At 55.1% G+C, this 27,531-nt stretch overlaps 2 protein-coding genes across 7 annotated transcripts in view; one reads left to right on the forward strand and one right to left on the reverse strand.

The window, feature by feature from the left end:
* Positions 1–27,478, forward strand: LOC121108345. The gene is made up of 7 exons (XM_040655987.2): positions 1–31; positions 131–4,637; positions 4,737–9,243; positions 9,343–13,849; positions 13,949–18,455; positions 18,555–23,061; positions 23,161–27,478. The coding sequence occupies exon 7, from the start codon at positions 23,245–23,247 to the stop codon at positions 24,172–24,174; it is 930 nt and encodes a 309-aa protein (XP_040511921.1). The 5' UTR covers positions 1–31; positions 131–4,637; positions 4,737–9,243; positions 9,343–13,849; positions 13,949–18,455; positions 18,555–23,061; positions 23,161–23,244; the 3' UTR covers positions 24,175–27,478.
* PIGG (phosphatidylinositol glycan anchor biosynthesis class G) overlaps positions 1–27,531 on the reverse strand; it is a 115,908-nt gene that overhangs the window by 35,918 nt on the left and 52,459 nt on the right. The gene's annotated exons all lie outside the window — the stretch shown is intronic.

Genomic DNA, 27,531 nt, shown 5'->3' on the forward strand with positions numbered 1-27,531 from the left:
ACAACCCAGAGGGACGTGTGCAGCAGCATAGGTAGGCGGCACGGGGACTGGCAGTGGGGGGAGGAAGCGGGGCATCTTGAGGGACCCTTCCCAGGCCCGTGTGTGACTAATGTCTCTTGTCCTTTTCCAGCGTGACACCTGCTGCTGTAGCGTCAGTGCCGAGGAGCGCGTTGCCATCTCCCGCTCCCCCTAGCCCACCGCAACTGGTGGAAACATGCAGGCAGCATTAGACACCCGCTGCCCCGTGTGCCTGGACAACTGGGACAGCGCAGCATACACCATGCCGTGCTGCCACCAGTTCTGCTTCCCCTGCATCCAGCGGTGGACTAGCACCAGGCCACAGTGTCCGCTTTGCAAGCAGGCTGTGGAGTCCATCATCCACACGGTGCAAGCGGACAACAACTACGAGGAGCTGGTCCTCAGACCAGCTGCCGCGGCGTCCGTCGCCACACAGAGCCCCGCAGGCCCCCGCGCAGCCCGGCCTTGGCCTGCAGTGCCCAGGAGTCCTCTGGGTGGCCTCTCCTCTGCCACCTGGGCTTCCCTTTTCCGGGAGCACCCGGCCCTGCTGCAGCCCCTGCGCTCCTGGCTGCAGCGGAAGCTGCGCCACATCCTGGGCACTGAGGAGCCACACGCAAATACGCTGGCCGACAGTGTCATCTCGGCCCTGCGCCTCGTTGGCCTGGAGGAGGAGATCCTGAGAGAAAGGCTGGATCTCCACCTGCGGGGCCACACACGGAACTTCATAAGGCAGTTCATCGCCTTCGCTGTGCACAGGTGCGGCAGGGAGGCCCACCGCCTGCTGGGCTTCAACGTCGCCCCTGCTGCTGGGGCACGGGATGCCGCTGCATCAGAGCCCAGAGCTGCCCCACAAGACGAGGCTCCTGGCCCTGGCCCAGCACCCTCCAGCAGCCGCGCCAGCTCCAACACGGGGGGAATGCCGGGCACTTCAGGAGAAGTGCTCCATGGGAGTCCCAGCCGCCTCCATCCCAACCCTGTGACGTCCCATCAGGAGCCAGGACAGGCTGTGACAGGGCCCTCCGCCACCAGCCTACCTCAGCGGCCACGGCGAGCCCCAAAGAGGAAGGCCAGCGACTGCCAGGCCTCAGAGCCACCAAACAAGAGGCCACCCCGCCGGCAGGAATAGACCAGGGGCAGGCAGAGCTGAGGGGACTGGGGCCGCGCAGCAGCTGGGACACACGACGGCCCCAGTGGACCCTTGTCATCCGTGTCCAATTCCACCATGGAAATAAAGTAGAAAGAAACACTGCAAAAATACGTGTTGGTATTGCTAACGGCACAGGGGGTGTTGCTTCCCCATCCTTGACGCTCCCTCCCCTTTTTCCTGCTGCCATGCCACTGCTGCGTTCCACACAGGAACCCCACGGGATTCGGAGAGGGGAAGCGCAAATTTCAGCAGCACCTGGGGGGGAACATCCCCAGGGCGCGCTACGGCTGGGGTCAGCCAGCTGGAGCAGACCTAGGAGTCCTGCTGGACGCCAGGCTGAACCAGCAGGGAGCCCAGGACGCCCTGGCAAATGGTGTCCTGGGCTGCACGAGGCCGGGTGCAACCGGCAGCTGAAGGGCGGTTATCCTGTCCCTCTGCTCAGCTCAGAGGAGGCCGCAGCTCTGGACCAGAGCTGGGCTCCCCAGCGCAAGGGAGACCGGGTGTTGTCGTTCATTTTGCATGTCCATAGCCCTGGGACGGCAAGCGGTCCCTGTCCCATCTGCTCCGGGGGACTGGGCTTGGTGGGATGTGGCGTATCTGGAGGGGTGGAGGGCTCGCTGTGAGGAGCAGGCTTTGTTCCCAGCCTTGGAGAGGAGCCCGATCTCCCCCCGCGTGTGACATGTCCTCCAGTATCTGCATCACAATCTGCACACGGCCTCTACATTATTATGTGTGGGGTTTTTTGGGTTTTTTGTTAATTACAATTTGACACTGCCCCTGTGACACGCGTCATCCGTTCCTTCCTGGCTGCCGTGGGGAGGTTAACAACAGGAACACCGGATGAACACCCAAAAACACATAAGGAATTCAAGGGAGAAGCTGGAAGCCTGTTTAAAAATCACCTTCTGTCAAATTAGCAACTCCCCCTGGCGTGTACCTTTCCATGTCCACGCCACGTTGCGTACCAGATCTACCACATAGGTATTGCCATCAGTGTCTTTAGTTTACCATACATACATCCAGCTCCGGAGAGCAGAGTGGCAAACTTAATAAAGGCCCAGTCCGTTCTGAGTATAAAAAAACCTAATTATTTCCCAAATATGATATCGGAACGCAAGATAACACAATATTACACAATATAATGGGAATTGAAGCTAATACCTCCAATGAGATGAGAGAGGGAGTGTCCAAAACCAAAGGCCTTACTCTAACGCTGAAGGCAAGACCGCTAGGGAGCACACACGCACTTGCAGAGATGAGCAGGAAAAGAAAAGGGGCTGTCTCGTGACTTCCCCTCTGAACGGAAAACAGAAAGGAAACAGCAAAGGTCTTCTGGGAGATGCAGTTCTTCTTCGCTCCTGAGAACCCGGATGTAGCAACAATCCACGGAACTGCACCACTAACTCTTCAACTCCCAGTGCACTCGTCCCCCATACAGTAAATGAAGAAGTTGGAAGGCCTTACACAAACTGCTCAAATCTGTTACTAAAACAGAAAGCTGCGTCAAGAAAAGCATGGGCTGAGCTTTCAGAGTTACACCTTTATTCGTTCAGGTAAGTAAGAGCTAGGAAGCGTACGTAACAACCCGTGTGTGGCTTCTCTGGATGTCTTTCCCCCGTGCTACTCTTGAGATTCACCACAACGCTTAATTCTGATTTGTGAGTAGATGGGAACCTGGACTGCCTTGAAAAGAGAGTCTTCATAACACCGTCCTGTGGGTTAGACCTGTTTCAGATTGGGTGTACAAAACTGCATGGAAATCCCCGAGTGTTTTTCTGTTGTTCAGGTGACATGGATCCCAAGTGCAGAGTTCGATTATGGTCAACCAAGTGCCAGTAACAGATGATTGACAGGTAAGTATGCGCCACATACAGCAACTAAGCACTTCAATCCTGCCTTTAAGCAACACAGCATGAACAGTTTTTCCTTGCAACAACGAGTATGTGCTCTTAAAGGGAAGACATATATATAAAACATACATGAAAATATATAACGTATATAGAAAAATAATTAATGACAAAGTATGTTCTGTTGGTTACAGTTTCGTCATGCTTTTATGATTTGTTATCGGCCTGCCACATCTTAGCATCACGTAGTGCACTGGGAGTGAAAGAGTTGATGCTGCAGTTCCCTGGACTCTGGATAGTCCCGGTGTCCTGGTCTCAGAAGAGAAGAAGGACCTACAGCTCCTAGAAGACTTCATTACTCTGTTTCCATTTCTTGTTCAGAGGGAAAGATAGAACTGACCGGCAGTCACGAGACTGCCTTTTTCTTTTCACCCGCTTACTCTGTGTGCTCCAGTGCAACTCTGAGTCCAGCCAGTTTAAAAGTGGTACTTCCCGTAACCACAACATTGGAGGAAAGAAGGTCAGAAAAGACACTGGAATCTGTGCCAGCAGTGGATCTCGTGCCCACACAAGAAAGACCTGCTTCCCTTCCATCTCTCTCCCCGTGTACAACCGTGGCTATTGATCAGCCCAGAGGTGGTAAACGAATGATTAGTGGTACCAAGGCAGGCTGATCACAGGTCCATACGGAAGCTGAGAATTTGATAGACCTGTCTTGCAGAAACAGCCCAGTGGTATTTCCTTAATGCTTCTCTTCTTCTTGAGAATAACTCTTTTTCTGAAATACAACTCTTTCCTAAGTCGGTCATCACCTAAGACCTCAGCACTGATGGCCATCACCGTGACACGCAGGTACCAGTTCTAGGACGCCTGCGGTTTACTCAACAAGAACAGAAAGGAGGGGATCAAAAACGATGTCACCAAGCAACGCTCTTCCCCTTCACAGAATCACTAAGGTTGGAAAAGACCTCTGAGATCATCAAATCCCACTATCAGAGAGAAACACGAGCTTTTATTGAATACACCTTCTTGCTGGACATGCCTGCGGCTGTGTGCCACGGCCAGAGCGACCCGATGGGGCCCACGGGAAGATGTGGCCAAGGCCCCGGTGATTGGTGTGAAACCCTGATGCCAAGCACACGAGATGTGGGGAATGGAGCGGGCAGCGGCACCGGGAAAAGCCCAGAAACTCGTGCAACTTGTGCTGGCGCTGGGGCACGTGCTGCAGGTGAGGACGGCTCATTGTGATGACCCAGCAATGGACTGCGGCATCACTGCGCGATGGGCAGCGACGTCCCCAAGTGAAGGGCGAATAAAGGTGACGCCCAGCAGCTTGGCCAAGCCATGCTTTGAGACATCTCCAGGCAACGGATTGTGATTCCATAGCCCACGGATGATGCTTCGTCGTGGGAGCAGCGGCTCAGCCCGGCAGTTCGTGCCTGGCCTCCGACCGAGCGTGTGCGCGAGGACTGGAGTGTGGACAGTGCGAGCTTTGGTGCTGGAACGTGCTCTGGGTGCTGCTAGCGCAGCTCCCAGTGGCCGTCTCAGAGCCATTTGTTCTTTACCCCGACCCTGCTGGGAGCAGGCAGACGGGACAACCCAGAGGGACGTGTGCAGCAGCATAGGTAGGCGGCACGGGGACTGGCAGTGGGGGGAGGAAGCGGGGCATCTTGAGGGACCCTTCCCAGGCCCGTGTGTGACTAATGTCTCTTGTCCTTTTCCAGCGTGACACCTGCTGCTGTAGCGTCAGTGCCGAGGAGCGCGTTGCCATCTCCCGCTCCCCCTAGCCCACCGCAACTGGTGGAAACATGGAGGCAGCATTAGACACCCGCTGCCCCGTGTGCCTGGACAACTGGGACAGCGCAGCATACACCATGCCGTGCTGCCACCAGTTCTGCTTCCCCTGCATCCAGCGGTGGACTAGCACCAGGCCACAGTGTCCGCTTTGCAAGCAGGCTGTGGAGTCCATCATCCACACGGTGCAAGCGGACAACAACTACGAGGAGCTGGTCCTCAGACCAGCTGCCGCGGCGTCCGTCGCCACACAGAGCCCCGCAGGCCCCCGCGCAGCCCGGCCTTGGCCTGCAGTGCCCAGGAGTCCTCTGGGTGGCCTCTCCTCTGCCACCTGGGCTTCCCTTTTCCGGGAGCACCCGGCCCTGCTGCAGCCCCTGCGCTCCTGGCTGCAGCGGAAGCTGCGCCACATCCTGGGCACTGAGGAGCCACACGCAAATACGCTGGCCGACAGTGTCATCTCGGCCCTGCGCCTCGTTGGCCTGGAGGAGGAGATCCTGAGAGAAAGGCTGGATCTCCACCTGCGGGGCCACACACGGAGCTTCATAAGGCAGTTCATCGCCTTCGCTGTGCACAGGTGCGGCAGGGAGGCCCACCGCCTGCTGGGCTTCAACGTCGCCCCTGCTGCTGGGGCACGGGATGCCGCTGCATCAGAGCCCAGAGCTGCCCCACAAGACGAGGCTCCTGGCCCTGGCCCAGCACCCTCCAGCAGCCGCGCCAGCTCCAACACGGGGGGAATGCCGGGCACTTCAGGAGAAGTGCTCCATGGGAGTCCCAGCCGCCTCCATCCCAACCCTGTGACGTCCCATCAGGAGCCAGGACAGGCTGTGACAGGGCCCTCCGCCACCAGCCTACCTCAGCGGCCACGGCGAGCCCCAAAGAGGAAGGCCAGCGACTGCCAGGCCTCAGAGCCACCAAACAAGAGGCCACCCCGCCGGCAGGAATAGACCAGGGGCAGGCAGAGCTGAGGGGACTGGGGCCGCGCAGCAGCTGGGACACACGACGGCCCCAGTGGACCCTTGTCATCCGTGTCCAATTCCACCATGGAAATAAAGTAGAAAGAAACACTGCAAAAATACGTGTTGGTATTGCTAACGGCACAGGGGGTGTTGCTTCCCCATCCTTGACGCTCCCTCCCCTTTTTCCTGCTGCCATGCCACTGCTGCGTTCCACACAGGAACCCCACGGGATTCGGAGAGGGGAAGCGCAAATTTCAGCAGCACCTGGGGGGGAACATCCCCAGGGCGCGCTACGGCTGGGGTCAGCCAGCTGGAGCAGACCTAGGAGTCCTGCTGGACGCCAGGCTGAACCAGCAGGGAGCCCAGGACGCCCTGGCAAATGGTGTCCTGGGCTGCACGAGGCCGGGTGCAACCGGCAGCTGAAGGGCGGTTATCCTGTCCCTCTGCTCAGCTCAGAGGAGGCCGCAGCTCTGGACCAGAGCTGGGCTCCCCAGCGCAAGGGAGACCGGGTGTTGTCGTTCATTTTGCATGTCCATAGCCCTGGGACGGCAAGCGGTCCCTGTCCCATCTGCTCCGGGGGACTGGGCTTGGTGGGATGTGGCGTATCTGGAGGGGTGGAGGGCTCGCTGTGAGGAGCAGGCTTTGTTCCCAGCCTTGGAGAGGAGCCCGATCTCCCCCCGCGTGTGACATGTCCTCCAGTATCTGCATCACAATCTGCACACGGCCTCTACATTATTATGTGTGGGGTTTTTTGGGTTTTTTGTTAATTACAATTTGACACTGCCCCTGTGACACGCGTCATCCGTTCCTTCCTGGCTGCCGTGGGGAGGTTAACAACAGGAACACCGGATGAACACCCAAAAACACATAAGGAATTCAAGGGAGAAGCTGGAAGCCTGTTTAAAAATCACCTTCTGTCAAATTAGCAACTCCCCCTGGCATGTACCTTTCCATGTCCACGCCACGTTGCGTACCAGATCTACCACATAGGTATTGCCATCAGTGTCTTTAGTTTACCATACATACATCCAGCTCCGGAGAGCAGAGTGGCAAACTTAATAAAGGCCCAGTCCGTTCTGAGTATAAAAAAACCTAATTATTTCCCAAATATGATATCGGAACGCAAGATAACACAATATTACACAATATAATGGGAATTGAAGCTAATACCTCCAATGAGATGAGAGAGGGAGTGTCCAAAACCAAAGGCCTTACTCTAACGCTGAAGGCAAGACCGCTAGGGAGCACACACGCACTTGCAGAGATGAGCAGGAAAAGAAAAGGGGCTGTCTCGTGACTTCCCCTCTGAACGGAAAACAGAAAGGAAACAGCAAAGGTCTTCTGGGAGATGCAGTTCTTCTTCGCTCCTGAGAACCCGGATGTAGCAACAATCCACGGAACTGCACCACTAACTCTTCAACTCCCAGTGCACTCGTCCCCCATACAGTAAATGAAGAAGTTGGAAGGCCTTACACAAACTGCTCAAATCTGTTACTAAAACAGAAAGCTGCGTCAAGAAAAGCATGGGCTGAGCTTTCAGAGTTACACCTTTATTCGTTCAGGTAAGTAAGAGCTAGGAAGCGTACGTAACAACCCGTGTGTGGCTTCTCTGGATGTCTTTCCCCCGTGCTACTCTTGAGATTCACCACAACGCTTAATTCTGATTTGTGAGTAGATGGGAACCTGGACTGCCTTGAAAAGAGAGTCTTCATAACACCGTCCTGTGGGTTAGACCTGTTTCAGATTGGGTGTACAAAACTGCATGGAAATCCCCGAGTGTTTTTCTGTTGTTCAGGTGACATGGATCCCAAGTGCAGAGTTCGATTATGGTCAACCAAGTGCCAGTAACAGATGATTGACAGGTAAGTATGCGCCACATACAGCAACTAAGCACTTCAATCCTGCCTTTAAGCAACACAGCATGAACAGTTTTTCCTTGCAACAACGAGTATGTGCTCTTAAAGGGAAGACATATATATAAAACATACATGAAAATATATAACGTATATAGAAAAATAATTAATGACAAAGTATGTTCTGTTGGTTACAGTTTCGTCATGCTTTTATGATTTGTTATCGGCCTGCCACATCTTAGCATCACGTAGTGCACTGGGAGTGAAAGAGTTGATGCTGCAGTTCCCTGGACTCTGGATAGTCCCGGTGTCCTGGTCTCAGAAGAGAAGAAGGACCTACAGCTCCTAGAAGACTTCATTACTCTGTTTCCATTTCTTGTTCAGAGGGAAAGATAGAACTGACCGGCAGTCACGAGACTGCCTTTTTCTTTTCACCCGCTTACTCTGTGTGCTCCAGTGCAACTCTGAGTCCAGCCAGTTTAAAAGTGGTACTTCCCGTAACCACAACATTGGAGGAAAGAAGGTCAGAAAAGACACTGGAATCTGTGCCAGCAGTGGATCTCGTGCCCACACAAGAAAGACCTGCTTCCCTTCCATCTCTCTCCCCGTGTACAACCGTGGCTATTGATCAGCCCAGAGGTGGTAAACGAATGATTAGTGGTACCAAGGCAGGCTGATCACAGGTCCATACGGAAGCTGAGAATTTGATAGACCTGTCTTGCAGAAACAGCCCAGTGGTATTTCCTTAATGCTTCTCTTCTTCTTGAGAATAACTCTTTTTCTGAAATACAACTCTTTCCTAAGTCGGTCATCACCTAAGACCTCAGCACTGATGGCCATCACCGTGACACGCAGGTACCAGTTCTAGGACGCCTGCGGTTTACTCAACAAGAACAGAAAGGAGGGGATCAAAAACGATGTCACCAAGCAACGCTCTTCCCCTTCACAGAATCACTAAGGTTGGAAAAGACCTCTGAGATCATCAAATCCCACTATCAGAGAGAAACACGAGCTTTTATTGAATACACCTTCTTGCTGGACATGCCTGCGGCTGTGTGCCACGGCCAGAGCGACCCGATGGGGCCCACGGGAAGATGTGGCCAAGGCCCCGGTGATTGGTGTGAAACCCTGATGCCAAGCACACGAGATGTGGGGAATGGAGCGGGCAGCGGCACCGGGAAAAGCCCAGAAACTCGTGCAACTTGTGCTGGCGCTGGGGCACGTGCTGCAGGTGAGGACGGCTCATTGTGATGACCCAGCAATGGACTGCGGCATCACTGCGCGATGGGCAGCGACGTCCCCAAGTGAAGGGCGAATAAAGGTGACGCCCAGCAGCTTGGCCAAGCCATGCTTTGAGACATCTCCAGGCAACGGATTGTGATTCCATAGCCCACGGATGATGCTTCGTCGTGGGAGCAGCGGCTCAGCCCGGCAGTTCGTGCCTGGCCTCCGACCGAGCGTGTGCGCGAGGACTGGAGTGTGGACAGTGCGAGCTTTGGTGCTGGAACGTGCTCTGGGTGCTGCTAGCGCAGCTCCCAGTGGCCGTCTCAGAGCCATTTGTTCTTTACCCCGACCCTGCTGGGAGCAGGCAGACGGGACAACCCAGAGGGACGTGTGCAGCAGCATAGGTAGGCGGCACGGGGACTGGCAGTGGGGGGAGGAAGCGGGGCATCTTGAGGGACCCTTCCCAGGCCCGTGTGTGACTAATGTCTCTTGTCCTTTTCCAGCGTGACACCTGCTGCTGTAGCGTCAGTGCCGAGGAGCGCGTTGCCATCTCCCGCTCCCCCTAGCCCACCGCAACTGGTGGAAACATGGAGGCAGCATTAGACACCCGCTGCCCCGTGTGCCTGGACAACTGGGACAGCGCAGCATACACCATGCCGTGCTGCCACCAGTTCTGCTTCCCCTGCATCCAGCGGTGGACTAGCACCAGGCCACAGTGTCCGCTTTGCAAGCAGGCTGTGGAGTCCATCATCCACACGGTGCAAGCGGACAACAACTACGAGGAGCTGGTCCTCAGACCAGCTGCCGCGGCGTCCGTCGCCACACAGAGCCCCGCAGGCCCCCGCGCAGCCCGGCCTTGGCCTGCAGTGCCCAGGAGTCCTCTGGGTGGCCTCTCCTCTGCCACCTGGGCTTCCCTTTTCCGGGAGCACCCGGCCCTGCTGCAGCCCCTGCGCTCCTGGCTGCAGCGGAAGCTGCGCCACATCCTGGGCACTGAGGAGCCACACGCAAATACGCTGGCCGACAGTGTCATCTCGGCCCTGCGCCTCGTTGGCCTGGAGGAGGAGATCCTGAGAGAAAGGCTGGATCTCCACCTGCGGGGCCACACACGGAACTTCATAAGGCAGTTCATCGCCTTCGCTGTGCACAGGTGCGGCAGGGAGGCCCACCGCCTGCTGGGCTTCAACGTCGCCCCTGCTGCTGGGGCACGGGATGCCGCTGCATCAGAGCCCAGAGCTGCCCCACAAGACGAGGCTCCTGGCCCTGGCCCAGCACCCTCCAGCAGCCGCGCCAGCTCCAACACGGGGGGAATGCCGGGCACTTCAGGAGAAGTGCTCCATGGGAGTCCCAGCCGCCTCCATCCCAACCCTGTGACGTCCCATCAGGAGCCAGGACAGGCTGTGACAGGGCCCTCCGCCACCAGCCTACCTCAGCGGCCACGGCGAGCCCCAAAGAGGAAGGCCAGCGACTGCCAGGCCTCAGAGCCACCAAACAAGAGGCCACCCCGCCGGCAGGAATAGACCAGGGGCAGGCAGAGCTGAGGGGACTGGGGCCGCGCAGCAGCTGGGACACACGACGGCCCCAGTGGACCCTTGTCATCCGTGTCCAATTCCACCATGGAAATAAAGTAGAAAGAAACACTGCAAAAATACGTGTTGGTATTGCTAACGGCACAGGGGGTGTTGCTTCCCCATCCTTGACGCTCCCTCCCCTTTTTCCTGCTGCCATGCCACTGCTGCGTTCCACACAGGAACCCCACGGGATTCGGAGAGGGGAAGCGCAAATTTCAGCAGCACCTGGGGGGGAACATCCCCAGGGCGCGCTACGGCTGGGGTCAGCCAGCTGGAGCAGACCTAGGAGTCCTGCTGGACGCCAGGCTGAACCAGCAGGGAGCCCAGGACGCCCTGGCAAATGGTGTCCTGGGCTGCACGAGGCCGGGTGCAACCGGCAGCTGAAGGGCGGTTATCCTGTCCCTCTGCTCAGCTCAGAGGAGGCCGCAGCTCTGGACCAGAGCTGGGCTCCCCAGCGCAAGGGAGACCGGGTGTTGTCGTTCATTTTGCATGTCCATAGCCCTGGGACGGCAAGCGGTCCCTGTCCCATCTGCTCCGGGGGACTGGGCTTGGTGGGATGTGGCGTATCTGGAGGGGTGGAGGGCTCGCTGTGAGGAGCAGGCTTTGTTCCCAGCCTTGGAGAGGAGCCCGATCTCCCCCCGCGTGTGACATGTCCTCCAGTATCTGCATCACAATCTGCACACGGCCTCTACATTATTATGTGTGGGGTTTTTTGGGTTTTTTGTTAATTACAATTTGACACTGCCCCTGTGACACGCGTCATCCGTTCCTTCCTGGCTGCCGTGGGGAGGTTAACAACAGGAACACCGGATGAACACCCAAAAACACATAAGGAATTCAAGGGAGAAGCTGGAAGCCTGTTTAAAAATCACCTTCTGTCAAATTAGCAACTCCCCCTGGCATGTACCTTTCCATGTCCACGCCACGTTGCGTACCAGATCTACCACATAGGTATTGCCATCAGTGTCTTTAGTTTACCATACATACATCCAGCTCCGGAGAGCAGAGTGGCAAACTTAATAAAGGCCCAGTCCGTTCTGAGTATAAAAAAACCTAATTATTTCCCAAATATGATATCGGAACGCAAGATAACACAATATTACACAATATAATGGGAATTGAAGCTAATACCTCCAATGAGATGAGAGAGGGAGTGTCCAAAACCAAAGGCCTTACTCTAACGCTGAAGGCAAGACCGCTAGGGAGCACACACGCACTTGCAGAGATGAGCAGGAAAAGAAAAGGGGCTGTCTCGTGACTTCCCCTCTGAACGGAAAACAGAAAGGAAACAGCAAAGGTCTTCTGGGAGATGCAGTTCTTCTTCGCTCCTGAGAACCCGGATGTAGCAACAATCCACGGAACTGCACCACTAACTCTTCAACTCCCAGTGCACTCGTCCCCCATACAGTAAATGAAGAAGTTGGAAGGCCTTACACAAACTGCTCAAATCTGTTACTAAAACAGAAAGCTGCGTCAAGAAAAGCATGGGCTGAGCTTTCAGAGTTACACCTTTATTCGTTCAGGTAAGTAAGAGCTAGGAAGCGTACGTAACAACCCGTGTGTGGCTTCTCTGGATGTCTTTCCCCCGTGCTACTCTTGAGATTCACCACAACGCTTAATTCTGATTTGTGAGTAGATGGGAACCTGGACTGCCTTGAAAAGAGAGTCTTCATAACACCGTCCTGTGGGTTAGACCTGTTTCAGATTGGGTGTACAAAACTGCATGGAAATCCCCGAGTGTTTTTCTGTTGTTCAGGTGACATGGATCCCAAGTGCAGAGTTCGATTATGGTCAACCAAGTGCCAGTAACAGATGATTGACAGGTAAGTATGCGCCACATACAGCAACTAAGCACTTCAATCCTGCCTTTAAGCAACACAGCATGAACAGTTTTTCCTTGCAACAACGAGTATGTGCTCTTAAAGGGAAGACATATATATAAAACATACATGAAAATATATAACGTATATAGAAAAATAATTAATGACAAAGTATGTTCTGTTGGTTACAGTTTCGTCATGCTTTTATGATTTGTTATCGGCCTGCCACATCTTAGCATCACGTAGTGCACTGGGAGTGAAAGAGTTGATGCTGCAGTTCCCTGGACTCTGGATAGTCCCGGTGTCCTGGTCTCAGAAGAGAAGAAGGACCTACAGCTCCTAGAAGACTTCATTACTCTGTTTCCATTTCTTGTTCAGAGGGAAAGATAGAACTGACCGGCAGTCACGAGACTGCCTTTTTCTTTTCACCCGCTTACTCTGTGTGCTCCAGTGCAACTCTGAGTCCAGCCAGTTTAAAAGTGGTACTTCCCGTAACCACAACATTGGAGGAAAGAAGGTCAGAAAAGACACTGGAATCTGTGCCAGCAGTGGATCTCGTGCCCACACAAGAAAGACCTGCTTCCCTTCCATCTCTCTCCCCGTGTACAACCGTGGCTATTGATCAGCCCAGAGGTGGTAAACGAATGATTAGTGGTACCAAGGCAGGCTGATCACAGGTCCATACGGAAGCTGAGAATTTGATAGACCTGTCTTGCAGAAACAGCCCAGTGGTATTTCCTTAATGCTTCTCTTCTTCTTGAGAATAACTCTTTTTCTGAAATACAACTCTTTCCTAAGTCGGTCATCACCTAAGACCTCAGCACTGATGGCCATCACCGTGACACGCAGGTACCAGTTCTAGGACGCCTGCGGTTTACTCAACAAGAACAGAAAGGAGGGGATCAAAAACGATGTCACCAAGCAACGCTCTTCCCCTTCACAGAATCACTAAGGTTGGAAAAGACCTCTGAGATCATCAAATCCCACTATCAGAGAGAAACACGAGCTTTTATTGAATACACCTTCTTGCTGGACATGCCTGCGGCTGTGTGCCACGGCCAGAGCGACCCGATGGGGCCCACGGGAAGATGTGGCCAAGGCCCCGGTGATTGGTGTGAAACCCTGATGCCAAGCACACGAGATGTGGGGAATGGAGCGGGCAGCGGCACCGGGAAAAGCCCAGAAACTCGTGCAACTTGTGCTGGCGCTGGGGCACGTGCTGCAGGTGAGGACGGCTCATTGTGATGACCCAGCAATGGACTGCGGCATCACTGCGCGATGGGCAGCGACGTCCCCAAGTGAAGGGCGAATAAAGGTGACGCCCAGCAGCTTGGCCAAGCCATGCTTTGAGACATCTCCAGGCAACGGATTGTGATTCCATAGCCCACGGATGATGCTTCGTCGTGGGAGCAGCGGCTCAGCCCGGCAGTTCGTGCCTGGCCTCCGACCGAGCGTGTGCGCGAGGACTGGAGTGTGGACAGTGCGAGCTTTGGTGCTGGAACGTGCTCTGGGTGCTGCTAGCGCAGCTCCCAGTGGCCGTCTCAGAGCCATTTGTTCTTTACCCCGACCCTGCTGGGAGCAGGCAGACGGGACAACCCAGAGGGACGTGTGCAGCAGCATAGGTAGGCGGCACGGGGACTGGCAGTGGGGGGAGGAAGCGGGGCATCTTGAGGGACCCTTCCCAGGCCCGTGTGTGACTAATGTCTCTTGTCCTTTTCCAGCGTGACACCTGCTGCTGTAGCGTCAGTGCCGAGGAGCGCGTTGCCATCTCCCGCTCCCCCTAGCCCACCGCAACTGGTGGAAACATGGAGGCAGCATTAGACACCCGCTGCCCCGTGTGCCTGGACAACTGGGACAGCGCAGCATACACCATGCCGTGCTGCCACCAGTTCTGCTTCCCCTGCATCCAGCGGTGGACTAGCACCAGGCCACAGTGTCCGCTTTGCAAGCAGGCTGTGGAGTCCATCATCCACACGGTGCAAGCGGACAACAACTACGAGGAGCTGGTCCTCAGACCAGCTGCCGCGGCGTCCGTCGCCACACAGAGCCCCGCAGGCCCCCGCGCAGCCCGGCCTTGGCCTGCAGTGCCCAGGAGTCCTCTGGGTGGCCTCTCCTCTGCCACCTGGGCTTCCCTTTTCCGGGAGCACCCGGCCCTGCTGCAGCCCCTGCGCTCCTGGCTGCAGCGGAAGCTGCGCCACATCCTGGGCACTGAGGAGCCACACGCAAATACGCTGGCCGACAGTGTCATCTCGGCCCTGCGCCTCGTTGGCCTGGAGGAGGAGATCCTGAGAGAAAGGCTGGATCTCCACCTGCGGGGCCACACACGGAACTTCATAAGGCAGTTCATCGCCTTCGCTGTGCACAGGTGCGGCAGGGAGGCCCACCGCCTGCTGGGCTTCAACGTCGCCCCTGCTGCTGGGGCACGGGATGCCGCTGCATCAGAGCCCAGAGCTGCCCCACAAGACGAGGCTCCTGGCCCTGGCCCAGCACCCTCCAGCAGCCGCGCCAGCTCCAACACGGGGGGAATGCCGGGCACTTCAGGAGAAGTGCTCCATGGGAGTCCCAGCCGCCTCCATCCCAACCCTGTGACGTCCCATCAGGAGCCAGGACAGGCTGTGACAGGGCCCTCCGCCACCAGCCTACCTCAGCGGCCACGGCGAGCCCCAAAGAGGAAGGCCAGCGACTGCCAGGCCTCAGAGCCACCAAACAAGAGGCCACCCCGCCGGCAGGAATAGACCAGGGGCAGGCAGAGCTGAGGGGACTGGGGCCGCGCAGCAGCTGGGACACACGACGGCCCCAGTGGACCCTTGTCATCCGTGTCCAATTCCACCATGGAAATAAAGTAGAAAGAAACACTGCAAAAATACGTGTTGGTATTGCTAACGGCACAGGGGGTGTTGCTTCCCCATCCTTGACGCTCCCTCCCCTTTTTCCTGCTGCCATGCCACTGCTGCGTTCCACACAGGAACCCCACGGGATTCGGAGAGGGGAAGCGCAAATTTCAGCAGCACCTGGGGGGGAACATCCCCAGGGCGCGCTACGGCTGGGGTCAGCCAGCTGGAGCAGACCTAGGAGTCCTGCTGGACGCCAGGCTGAACCAGCAGGGAGCCCAGGACGCCCTGGCAAATGGTGTCCTGGGCTGCACGAGGCCGGGTGCAACCGGCAGCTGAAGGGCGGTTATCCTGTCCCTCTGCTCAGCTCAGAGGAGGCCGCAGCTCTGGACCAGAGCTGGGCTCCCCAGCGCAAGGGAGACCGGGTGTTGTCGTTCATTTTGCATGTCCATAGCCCTGGGACGGCAAGCGGTCCCTGTCCCATCTGCTCCGGGGGACTGGGCTTGGTGGGATGTGGCGTATCTGGAGGGGTGGAGGGCTCGCTGTGAGGAGCAGGCTTTGTTCCCAGCCTTGGAGAGGAGCCCGATCTCCCCCCGCGTGTGACATGTCCTCCAGTATCTGCATCACAATCTGCACACGGCCTCTACATTATTATGTGTGGGGTTTTTTGGGTTTTTTGTTAATTACAATTTGACACTGCCCCTGTGACACGCGTCATCCGTTCCTTCCTGGCTGCCGTGGGGAGGTTAACAACAGGAACACCGGATGAACACCCAAAAACACATAAGGAATTCAAGGGAGAAGCTGGAAGCCTGTTTAAAAATCACCTTCTGTCAAATTAGCAACTCCCCCTGGCATGTACCTTTCCATGTCCACGCCACGTTGCGTACCAGATCTACCACATAGGTATTGCCATCAGTGTCTTTAGTTTACCATACATACATCCAGCTCCGGAGAGCAGAGTGGCAAACTTAATAAAGGCCCAGTCCGTTCTGAGTATAAAAAAACCTAATTATTTCCCAAATATGATATCGGAACGCAAGATAACACAATATTACACAATATAATGGGAATTGAAGCTAATACCTCCAATGAGATGAGAGAGGGAGTGTCCAAAACCAAAGGCCTTACTCTAACGCTGAAGGCAAGACCGCTAGGGAGCACACACGCACTTGCAGAGATGAGCAGGAAAAGAAAAGGGGCTGTCTCGTGACTTCCCCTCTGAACGGAAAACAGAAAGGAAACAGCAAAGGTCTTCTGGGAGATGCAGTTCTTCTTCGCTCCTGAGAACCCGGATGTAGCAACAATCCACGGAACTGCACCACTAACTCTTCAACTCCCAGTGCACTCGTCCCCCATACAGTAAATGAAGAAGTTGGAAGGCCTTACACAAACTGCTCAAATCTGTTACTAAAACAGAAAGCTGCGTCAAGAAAAGCATGGGCTGAGCTTTCAGAGTTACACCTTTATTCGTTCAGGTAAGTAAGAGCTAGGAAGCGTACGTAACAACCCGTGTGTGGCTTCTCTGGATGTCTTTCCCCCGTGCTACTCTTGAGATTCACCACAACGCTTAATTCTGATTTGTGAGTAGATGGGAACCTGGACTGCCTTGAAAAGAGAGTCTTCATAACACCGTCCTGTGGGTTAGACCTGTTTCAGATTGGGTGTACAAAACTGCATGGAAATCCCCGAGTGTTTTTCTGTTGTTCAGGTGACATGGATCCCAAGTGCAGAGTTCGATTATGGTCAACCAAGTGCCAGTAACAGATGATTGACAGGTAAGTATGCGCCACATACAGCAACTAAGCACTTCAATCCTGCCTTTAAGCAACACAGCATGAACAGTTTTTCCTTGCAACAACGAGTATGTGCTCTTAAAGGGAAGACATATATATAAAACATACATGAAAATATATAACGTATATAGAAAAATAATTAATGACAAAGTATGTTCTGTTGGTTACAGTTTCGTCATGCTTTTATGATTTGTTATCGGCCTGCCACATCTTAGCATCACGTAGTGCACTGGGAGTGAAAGAGTTGATGCTGCAGTTCCCTGGACTCTGGATAGTCCCGGTGTCCTGGTCTCAGAAGAGAAGAAGGACCTACAGCTCCTAGAAGACTTCATTACTCTGTTTCCATTTCTTGTTCAGAGGGAAAGATAGAACTGACCGGCAGTCACGAGACTGCCTTTTTCTTTTCACCCGCTTACTCTGTGTGCTCCAGTGCAACTCTGAGTCCAGCCAGTTTAAAAGTGGTACTTCCCGTAACCACAACATTGGAGGAAAGAAGGTCAGAAAAGACACTGGAATCTGTGCCAGCAGTGGATCTCGTGCCCACACAAGAAAGACCTGCTTCCCTTCCATCTCTCTCCCCGTGTACAACCGTGGCTATTGATCAGCCCAGAGGTGGTAAACGAATGATTAGTGGTACCAAGGCAGGCTGATCACAGGTCCATACGGAAGCTGAGAATTTGATAGACCTGTCTTGCAGAAACAGCCCAGTGGTATTTCCTTAATGCTTCTCTTCTTCTTGAGAATAACTCTTTTTCTGAAATACAACTCTTTCCTAAGTCGGTCATCACCTAAGACCTCAGCACTGATGGCCATCACCGTGACACGCAGGTACCAGTTCTAGGACGCCTGCGGTTTACTCAACAAGAACAGAAAGGAGGGGATCAAAAACGATGTCACCAAGCAACGCTCTTCCCCTTCACAGAATCACTAAGGTTGGAAAAGACCTCTGAGATCATCAAATCCCACTATCAGAGAGAAACACGAGCTTTTATTGAATACACCTTCTTGCTGGACATGCCTGCGGCTGTGTGCCACGGCCAGAGCGACCCGATGGGGCCCACGGGAAGATGTGGCCAAGGCCCCGGTGATTGGTGTGAAACCCTGATGCCAAGCACACGAGATGTGGGGAATGGAGCGGGCAGCGGCACCGGGAAAAGCCCAGAAACTCGTGCAACTTGTGCTGGCGCTGGGGCACGTGCTGCAGGTGAGGACGGCTCATTGTGATGACCCAGCAATGGACTGCGGCATCACTGCGCGATGGGCAGCGACGTCCCCAAGTGAAGGGCGAATAAAGGTGACGCCCAGCAGCTTGGCCAAGCCATGCTTTGAGACATCTCCAGGCAACGGATTGTGATTCCATAGCCCACGGATGATGCTTCGTCGTGGGAGCAGCGGCTCAGCCCGGCAGTTCGTGCCTGGCCTCCGACCGAGCGTGTGCGCGAGGACTGGAGTGTGGACAGTGCGAGCTTTGGTGCTGGAACGTGCTCTGGGTGCTGCTAGCGCAGCTCCCAGTGGCCGTCTCAGAGCCATTTGTTCTTTACCCCGACCCTGCTGGGAGCAGGCAGACGGGACAACCCAGAGGGACGTGTGCAGCAGCATAGGTAGGCGGCACGGGGACTGGCAGTGGGGGGAGGAAGCGGGGCATCTTGAGGGACCCTTCCCAGGCCCGTGTGTGACTAATGTCTCTTGTCCTTTTCCAGCGTGACACCTGCTGCTGTAGCGTCAGTGCCGAGGAGCGCGTTGCCATCTCCCGCTCCCCCTAGCCCACCGCAACTGGTGGAAACATGGAGGCAGCATTAGACACCCGCTGCCCCGTGTGCCTGGACAACTGGGACAGCGCAGCATACACCATGCCGTGCTGCCACCAGTTCTGCTTCCCCTGCATCCAGCGGTGGACTAGCACCAGGCCACAGTGTCCGCTTTGCAAGCAGGCTGTGGAGTCCATCATCCACACGGTGCAAGCGGACAACAACTACGAGGAGCTGGTCCTCAGACCAGCTGCCGCGGCGTCCGTCGCCACACAGAGCCCCGCAGGCCCCCGCGCAGCCCGGCCTTGGCCTGCAGTGCCCAGGAGTCCTCTGGGTGGCCTCTCCTCTGCCACCTGGGCTTCCCTTTTCCGGGAGCACCCGGCCCTGCTGCAGCCCCTGCGCTCCTGGCTGCAGCGGAAGCTGCGCCACATCCTGGGCACTGAGGAGCCACACGCAAATACGCTGGCCGACAGTGTCATCTCGGCCCTGCGCCTCGTTGGCCTGGAGGAGGAGATCCTGAGAGAAAGGCTGGATCTCCACCTGCGGGGCCACACACGGAACTTCATAAGGCAGTTCATCGCCTTCGCTGTGCACAGGTGCGGCAGGGAGGCCCACCGCCTGCTGGGCTTCAACGTCGCCCCTGCTGCTGGGGCACGGGATGCCGCTGCATCAGAGCCCAGAGCTGCCCCACAAGACGAGGCTCCTGGCCCTGGCCCAGCACCCTCCAGCAGCCGCGCCAGCTCCAACACGGGGGGAATGCCGGGCACTTCAGGAGAAGTGCTCCATGGGAGTCCCAGCCGCCTCCATCCCAACCCTGTGACGTCCCATCAGGAGCCAGGACAGGCTGTGACAGGGCCCTCCGCCACCAGCCTACCTCAGCGGCCACGGCGAGCCCCAAAGAGGAAGGCCAGCGACTGCCAGGCCTCAGAGCCACCAAACAAGAGGCCACCCCGCCGGCAGGAATAGACCAGGGGCAGGCAGAGCTGAGGGGACTGGGGCCGCGCAGCAGCTGGGACACACGACGGCCCCAGTGGACCCTTGTCATCCGTGTCCAATTCCACCATGGAAATAAAGTAGAAAGAAACACTGCAAAAATACGTGTTGGTATTGCTAACGGCACAGGGGGTGTTGCTTCCCCATCCTTGACGCTCCCTCCCCTTTTTCCTGCTGCCATGCCACTGCTGCGTTCCACACAGGAACCCCACGGGATTCGGAGAGGGGAAGCGCAAATTTCAGCAGCACCTGGGGGGGAACATCCCCAGGGCGCGCTACGGCTGGGGTCAGCCAGCTGGAGCAGACCTAGGAGTCCTGCTGGACGCCAGGCTGAACCAGCAGGGAGCCCAGGACGCCCTGGCAAATGGTGTCCTGGGCTGCACGAGGCCGGGTGCAACCGGCAGCTGAAGGGCGGTTATCCTGTCCCTCTGCTCAGCTCAGAGGAGGCCGCAGCTCTGGACCAGAGCTGGGCTCCCCAGCGCAAGGGAGACCGGGTGTTGTCGTTCATTTTGCATGTCCATAGCCCTGGGACGGCAAGCGGTCCCTGTCCCATCTGCTCCGGGGGACTGGGCTTGGTGGGATGTGGCGTATCTGGAGGGGTGGAGGGCTCGCTGTGAGGAGCAGGCTTTGTTCCCAGCCTTGGAGAGGAGCCCGATCTCCCCCCGCGTGTGACATGTCCTCCAGTATCTGCATCACAATCTGCACACGGCCTCTACATTATTATGTGTGGGGTTTTTTGGGTTTTTTGTTAATTACAATTTGACACTGCCCCTGTGACACGCGTCATCCGTTCCTTCCTGGCTGCCGTGGGGAGGTTAACAACAGGAACACCGGATGAACACCCAAAAACACATAAGGAATTCAAGGGAGAAGCTGGAAGCCTGTTTAAAAATCACCTTCTGTCAAATTAGCAACTCCCCCTGGCATGTACCTTTCCATGTCCACGCCACGTTGCGTACCAGATCTACCACATAGGTATTGCCATCAGTGTCTTTAGTTTACCATACATACATCCAGCTCCGGAGAGCAGAGTGGCAAACTTAATAAAGGCCCAGTCCGTTCTGAGTATAAAAAAACCTAATTATTTCCCAAATATGATATCGGAACGCAAGATAACACAATATTACACAATATAATGGGAATTGAAGCTAATACCTCCAATGAGATGAGAGAGGGAGTGTCCAAAACCAAAGGCCTTACTCTAACGCTGAAGGCAAGACCGCTAGGGAGCACACACGCACTTGCAGAGATGAGCAGGAAAAGAAAAGGGGCTGTCTCGTGACTTCCCCTCTGAACGGAAAACAGAAAGGAAACAGCAAAGGTCTTCTGGGAGATGCAGTTCTTCTTCGCTCCTGAGAACCCGGATGTAGCAACAATCCACGGAACTGCACCACTAACTCTTCAACTCCCAGTGCACTCGTCCCCCATACAGTAAATGAAGAAGTTGGAAGGCCTTACACAAACTGCTCAAATCTGTTACTAAAACAGAAAGCTGCGTCAAGAAAAGCATGGGCTGAGCTTTCAGAGTTACACCTTTATTCGTTCAGGTAAGTAAGAGCTAGGAAGCGTACGTAACAACCCGTGTGTGGCTTCTCTGGATGTCTTTCCCCCGTGCTACTCTTGAGATTCACCACAACGCTTAATTCTGATTTGTGAGTAGATGGGAACCTGGACTGCCTTGAAAAGAGAGTCTTCATAACACCGTCCTGTGGGTTAGACCTGTTTCAGATTGGGTGTACAAAACTGCATGGAAATCCCCGAGTGTTTTTCTGTTGTTCAGGTGACATGGATCCCAAGTGCAGAGTTCGATTATGGTCAACCAAGTGCCAGTAACAGATGATTGACAGGTAAGTATGCGCCACATACAGCAACTAAGCACTTCAATCCTGCCTTTAAGCAACACAGCATGAACAGTTTTTCCTTGCAACAACGAGTATGTGCTCTTAAAGGGAAGACATATATATAAAACATACATGAAAATATATAACGTATATAGAAAAATAATTAATGACAAAGTATGTTCTGTTGGTTACAGTTTCGTCATGCTTTTATGATTTGTTATCGGCCTGCCACATCTTAGCATCACGTAGTGCACTGGGAGTGAAAGAGTTGATGCTGCAGTTCCCTGGACTCTGGATAGTCCCGGTGTCCTGGTCTCAGAAGAGAAGAAGGACCTACAGCTCCTAGAAGACTTCATTACTCTGTTTCCATTTCTTGTTCAGAGGGAAAGATAGAACTGACCGGCAGTCACGAGACTGCCTTTTTCTTTTCACCCGCTTACTCTGTGTGCTCCAGTGCAACTCTGAGTCCAGCCAGTTTAAAAGTGGTACTTCCCGTAACCACAACATTGGAGGAAAGAAGGTCAGAAAAGACACTGGAATCTGTGCCAGCAGTGGATCTCGTGCCCACACAAGAAAGACCTGCTTCCCTTCCATCTCTCTCCCCGTGTACAACCGTGGCTATTGATCAGCCCAGAGGTGGTAAACGAATGATTAGTGGTACCAAGGCAGGCTGATCACAGGTCCATACGGAAGCTGAGAATTTGATAGACCTGTCTTGCAGAAACAGCCCAGTGGTATTTCCTTAATGCTTCTCTTCTTCTTGAGAATAACTCTTTTTCTGAAATACAACTCTTTCCTAAGTCGGTCATCACCTAAGACCTCAGCACTGATGGCCATCACCGTGACACGCAGGTACCAGTTCTAGGACGCCTGCGGTTTACTCAACAAGAACAGAAAGGAGGGGATCAAAAACGATGTCACCAAGCAACGCTCTTCCCCTTCACAGAATCACTAAGGTTGGAAAAGACCTCTGAGATCATCAAATCCCACTATCAGAGAGAAACACGAGCTTTTATTGAATACACCTTCTTGCTGGACATGCCTGCGGCTGTGTGCCACGGCCAGAGCGACCCGATGGGGCCCACGGGAAGATGTGGCCAAGGCCCCGGTGATTGGTGTGAAACCCTGATGCCAAGCACACGAGATGTGGGGAATGGAGCGGGCAGCGGCACCGGGAAAAGCCCAGAAACTCGTGCAACTTGTGCTGGCGCTGGGGCACGTGCTGCAGGTGAGGACGGCTCATTGTGATGACCCAGCAATGGACTGCGGCATCACTGCGCGATGGGCAGCGACGTCCCCAAGTGAAGGGCGAATAAAGGTGACGCCCAGCAGCTTGGCCAAGCCATGCTTTGAGACATCTCCAGGCAACGGATTGTGATTCCATAGCCCACGGATGATGCTTCGTCGTGGGAGCAGCGGCTCAGCCCGGCAGTTCGTGCCTGGCCTCCGACCGAGCGTGTGCGCGAGGACTGGAGTGTGGACAGTGCGAGCTTTGGTGCTGGAACGTGCTCTGGGTGCTGCTAGCGCAGCTCCCAGTGGCCGTCTCAGAGCCATTTGTTCTTTACCCCGACCCTGCTGGGAGCAGGCAGACGGGACAACCCAGAGGGACGTGTGCAGCAGCATAGGTAGGCGGCACGGGGACTGGCAGTGGGGGGAGGAAGCGGGGCATCTTGAGGGACCCTTCCCAGGCCCGTGTGTGACTAATGTCTCTTGTCCTTTTCCAGCGTGACACCTGCTGCTGTAGCGTCAGTGCCGAGGAGCGCGTTGCCATCTCCCGCTCCCCCTAGCCCACCGCAACTGGTGGAAACATGGAGGCAGCATTAGACACCCGCTGCCCCGTGTGCCTGGACAACTGGGACAGCGCAGCATACACCATGCCGTGCTGCCACCAGTTCTGCTTCCCCTGCATCCAGCGGTGGACTAGCACCAGGCCACAGTGTCCGCTTTGCAAGCAGGCTGTGGAGTCCATCATCCACACGGTGCAAGCGGACAACAACTACGAGGAGCTGGTCCTCAGACCAGCTGCCGCGGCGTCCGTCGCCACACAGAGCCCCGCAGGCCCCCGCGCAGCCCGGCCTTGGCCTGCAGTGCCCAGGAGTCCTCTGGGTGGCCTCTCCTCTGCCACCTGGGCTTCCCTTTTCCGGGAGCACCCGGCCCTGGTGCAGCCCCTGCGCTCCTGGCTGCAGCGGAAGCTGCGCCACATCCTGGGCACTGAGGAGCCACACGCAAATACGCTGGCCGACAGTGTCATCTCGGCCCTGCGCCTCGTTGGCCTGGAGGAGGAGATCCTGAGAGAAAGGCTGGATCTCCACCTGCGGGGCCACACACGGAACTTCATAAGGCAGTTCATCGCCTTCGCTGTGCACAGGTGCGGCAGGGAGGCCCACCGCCTGCTGGGCTTCAACGTCGCCCCTGCTGCTGGGGCACGGGATGCCGCTGCATCAGAGCCCAGAGCTGCCCCACAAGACGAGGCTCCTGGCCCTGGCCCAGCACCCTCCAGCAGCCGCGCCAGCTCCAACACGGGGGGAATGCCGGGCACTTCAGGAGAAGTGCTCCATGGGAGTCCCAGCCGCCTCCATCCCAACCCTGTGACGTCCCATCAGGAGCCAGGACAGGCTGTGACAGGGCCCTCCGCCACCAGCCTACCTCAGCGGCCACGGCGAGCCCCAAAGAGGAAGGCCAGCGACTGCCAGGCCTCAGAGCCACCAAACAAGAGGCCACCCCGCCGGCAGGAATAGACCAGGGGCAGGCAGAGCTGAGGGGACTGGGGCCGCGCAGCAGCTGGGACACACGACGGCCCCAGTGGACCCTTGTCATCCGTGTCCAATTCCACCATGGAAATAAAGTAGAAAGAAACACTGCAAAAATACGTGTTGGTATTGCTAACGGCACAGGGGGTGTTGCTTCCCCATCCTTGACGCTCCCTCCCCTTTTTCCTGCTGCCATGCCACTGCTGCGTTCCACACAGGAACCCCACGGGATTCGGAGAGGGGAAGCGCAAATTTCAGCAGCACCTGGGGGGGAACATCCCCAGGGCGCGCTACGGCTGGGGTCAGCCAGCTGGAGCAGACCTAGGAGTCCTGCTGGACGCCAGGCTGAACCAGCAGGGAGCCCAGGACGCCCTGGCAAATGGTGTCCTGGGCTGCACGAGGCCGGGTGCAACCGGCAGCTGAAGGGCGGTTATCCTGTCCCTCTGCTCAGCTCAGAGGAGGCCGCAGCTCTGGACCAGAGCTGGGCTCCCCAGCGCAAGGGAGACCGGGTGTTGTCGTTCATTTTGCATGTCCATAGCCCTGGGACGGCAAGCGGTCCCTGTCCCATCTGCTCCGGGGGACTGGGCTTGGTGGGATGTGGCGTATCTGGAGGGGTGGAGGGCTCGCTGTGAGGAGCAGGCTTTGTTCCCAGCCTTGGAGAGGAGCCCGATCTCCCCCCGCGTGTGACATGTCCTCCAGTATCTGCATCACAATCTGCACACGGCCTCTACATTATTATGTGTGGGGTTTTTTGGGTTTTTTGTTAATTACAATTTGACACTGCCCCTGTGACACGCGTCATCCGTTCCTTCCTGGCTGCCGTGGGGAGGTTAACAACAGGAACACCGGATGAACACCCAAAAACACATAAGGAATTCAAGGGAGAAGCTGGAAGCCTGTTTAAAAATCACCTTCTGTCAAATTAGCAACTCCCCCTGGCATGTACCTTTCCATGTCCACGCCACGTTGCGTACCAGATCTACCACATAGGTATTGCCATCAGTGTCTTTAGTTTACCATACATACATCCAGCTCCGGAGAGCAGAGTGGCAAACTTAATAAAGGCCCAGTCCGTTCTGAGTATAAAAAAACCTAATTATTTCCCAAATATGATATCGGAACGCAAGATAACACAATATTACACAATATAATGGGAATTGAAGCTAATACCTCCAATGAGATGAGAGAGGGAGTGTCCAAAACCAAAGGCCTTACTCTAACGCTGAAGGCAAGACCGCTAGGGAGCACACACGCACTTGCAGAGATGAGCAGGAAAAGAAAAGGGGCTGTCTCGTGACTTCCCCTCTGAACGGAAAACAGAAAGGAAACAGCAAAGGTCTTCTGGGAGATGCAGTTCTTCTTCGCTCCTGAGAACCCGGATGTAGCAACAATCCACGGAACTGCACCACTAACTCTTCAACTCCCAGTGCACTCGTCCCCCATACAGTAAATGAAGAAGTTGGAAGGCCTTACACAAACTGCTCAAATCTGTTACTAAAACAGAAAGCTGCGTCAAGAAAAGCATGGGCTGAGCTTTCAGAGTTACACCTTTATTCGTTCAGGTAAGTAAGAGCTAGGAAGCGTACGTAACAACCCGTGTGTGGCTTCTCTGGATGTCTTTCCCCCGTGCTACTCTTGAGATTCACCACAACGCTTAATTCTGATTTGTGAGTAGATGGGAACCTGGACTGCCTTGAAAAGAGAGTCTTCATAACACCGTCCTGTGGGTTAGACCTGTTTCAGATTGGGTGTACAAAACTGCATGGAAATCCCCGAGTGTTTTTCTGTTGTTCAGGTGACATGGATCCCAAGTGCAGAGTTCGATTATGGTCAACCAAGTGCCAGTAACAGATGATTGACAGGTAAGTATGCGCCACATACAGCAACTAAGCACTTCAATCCTGCCTTTAAGCAACACAGCATGAACAGTTTTTCCTTGCAACAACGAGTATGTGCTCTTAAAGGGAAGACATATATATAAAACATACATGAAAATATATAACGTATATAGAAAAATAATTAATGACAAAGTATGTTCTGTTGGTTACAGTTTCGTCATGCTTTTATGATTTGTTATCGGCCTGCCACATCTTAGCATCACGTAGTGCACTGGGAGTGAAAGAGTTGATGCTGCAGTTCCCTGGACTCTGGATAGTCCCGGTGTCCTGGTCTCAGAAGAGAAGAAGGACCTACAGCTCCTAGAAGACTTCATTACTCTGTTTCCATTTCTTGTTCAGAGGGAAAGATAGAACTGACCGGCAGTCACGAGACTGCCTTTTTCTTTTCACCCGCTTACTCTGTGTGCTCCAGTGCAACTCTGAGTCCAGCCAGTTTAAAAGTGGTACTTCCCGTAACCACAACATTGGAGGAAAGAAGGTCAGAAAAGACACTGGAATCTGTGCCAGCAGTGGATCTCGTGCCCACACAAGAAAGACCTGCTTCCCTTCCATCTCTCTCCCCGTGTACAACCGTGGCTATTGATCAGCCCAGAGGTGGTAAACGAATGATTAGTGGTACCAAGGCAGGCTGATCACAGGTCCATACGGAAGCTGAGAATTTGATAGACCTGTCTTGCAGAAACAGCCCAGTGGTATTTCCTTAATGCTTCTCTTCTTCTTGAGAATAACTCTTTTTCTGAAATACAACTCTTTCCTAAGTCGGTCATCACCTAAGACCTCAGCACTGATGGCCATCACCGTGACACGCAGGTACCAGTTCTAGGACGCCTGCGGTTTACTCAACAAGAACAGAAAGGAGGGGATCAAAAACGATGTCACCAAGCAACGCTCTTCCCCTTCACAGAATCACTAAGGTTGGAAAAGACCTCTGAGATCATCAAATCCCACTATCAGAGAGAAACACGAGCTTTTATTGAATACACCTTCTTGCTGGACATGCCTGCGGCTGTGTGCCACGGCCAGAGCGACCCGATGGGGCCCACGGGAAGATGTGGCCAAGGCCCCGGTGATTGGTGTGAAACCCTGATGCCAAGCACACGAGATGTGGGGAATGGAGCGGGCAGCGGCACCGGGAAAAGCCCAGAAACTCGTGCAACTTGTGCTGGCGCTGGGGCACGTGCTGCAGGTGAGGACGGCTCATTGTGATGACCCAGCAATGGACTGCGGCATCACTGCGCGATGGGCAGCGACGTCCCCAAGTGAAGGGCGAATAAAGGTGACGCCCAGCAGCTTGGCCAAGCCATGCTTTGAGACATCTCCAGGCAACGGATTGTGATTCCATAGCCCACGGATGATGCTTCGTCGTGGGAGCAGCGGCTCAGCCCGGCAGTTCGTGCCTGGCCTCCGACCGAGCGTAGTGCGCGAGGACTGGAGTGTGGACAGTGCG

Source organism: Gallus gallus, chromosome Z (genome assembly GCF_016699485.2).
Source record: "Gallus gallus isolate bGalGal1 chromosome Z, bGalGal1.mat.broiler.GRCg7b, whole genome shotgun sequence".
Taxonomy (NCBI): domain Eukaryota; kingdom Metazoa; phylum Chordata; class Aves; order Galliformes; family Phasianidae; genus Gallus; species Gallus gallus.

Coding starts and splice junctions, on each gene's coding strand:
- LOC121108345 (XM_040655987.2), top strand. CDS start 23,245: ATGGAGGCAGCATTAGACACCCGCTGCCCCGTGTGCCTGGACAACTGG.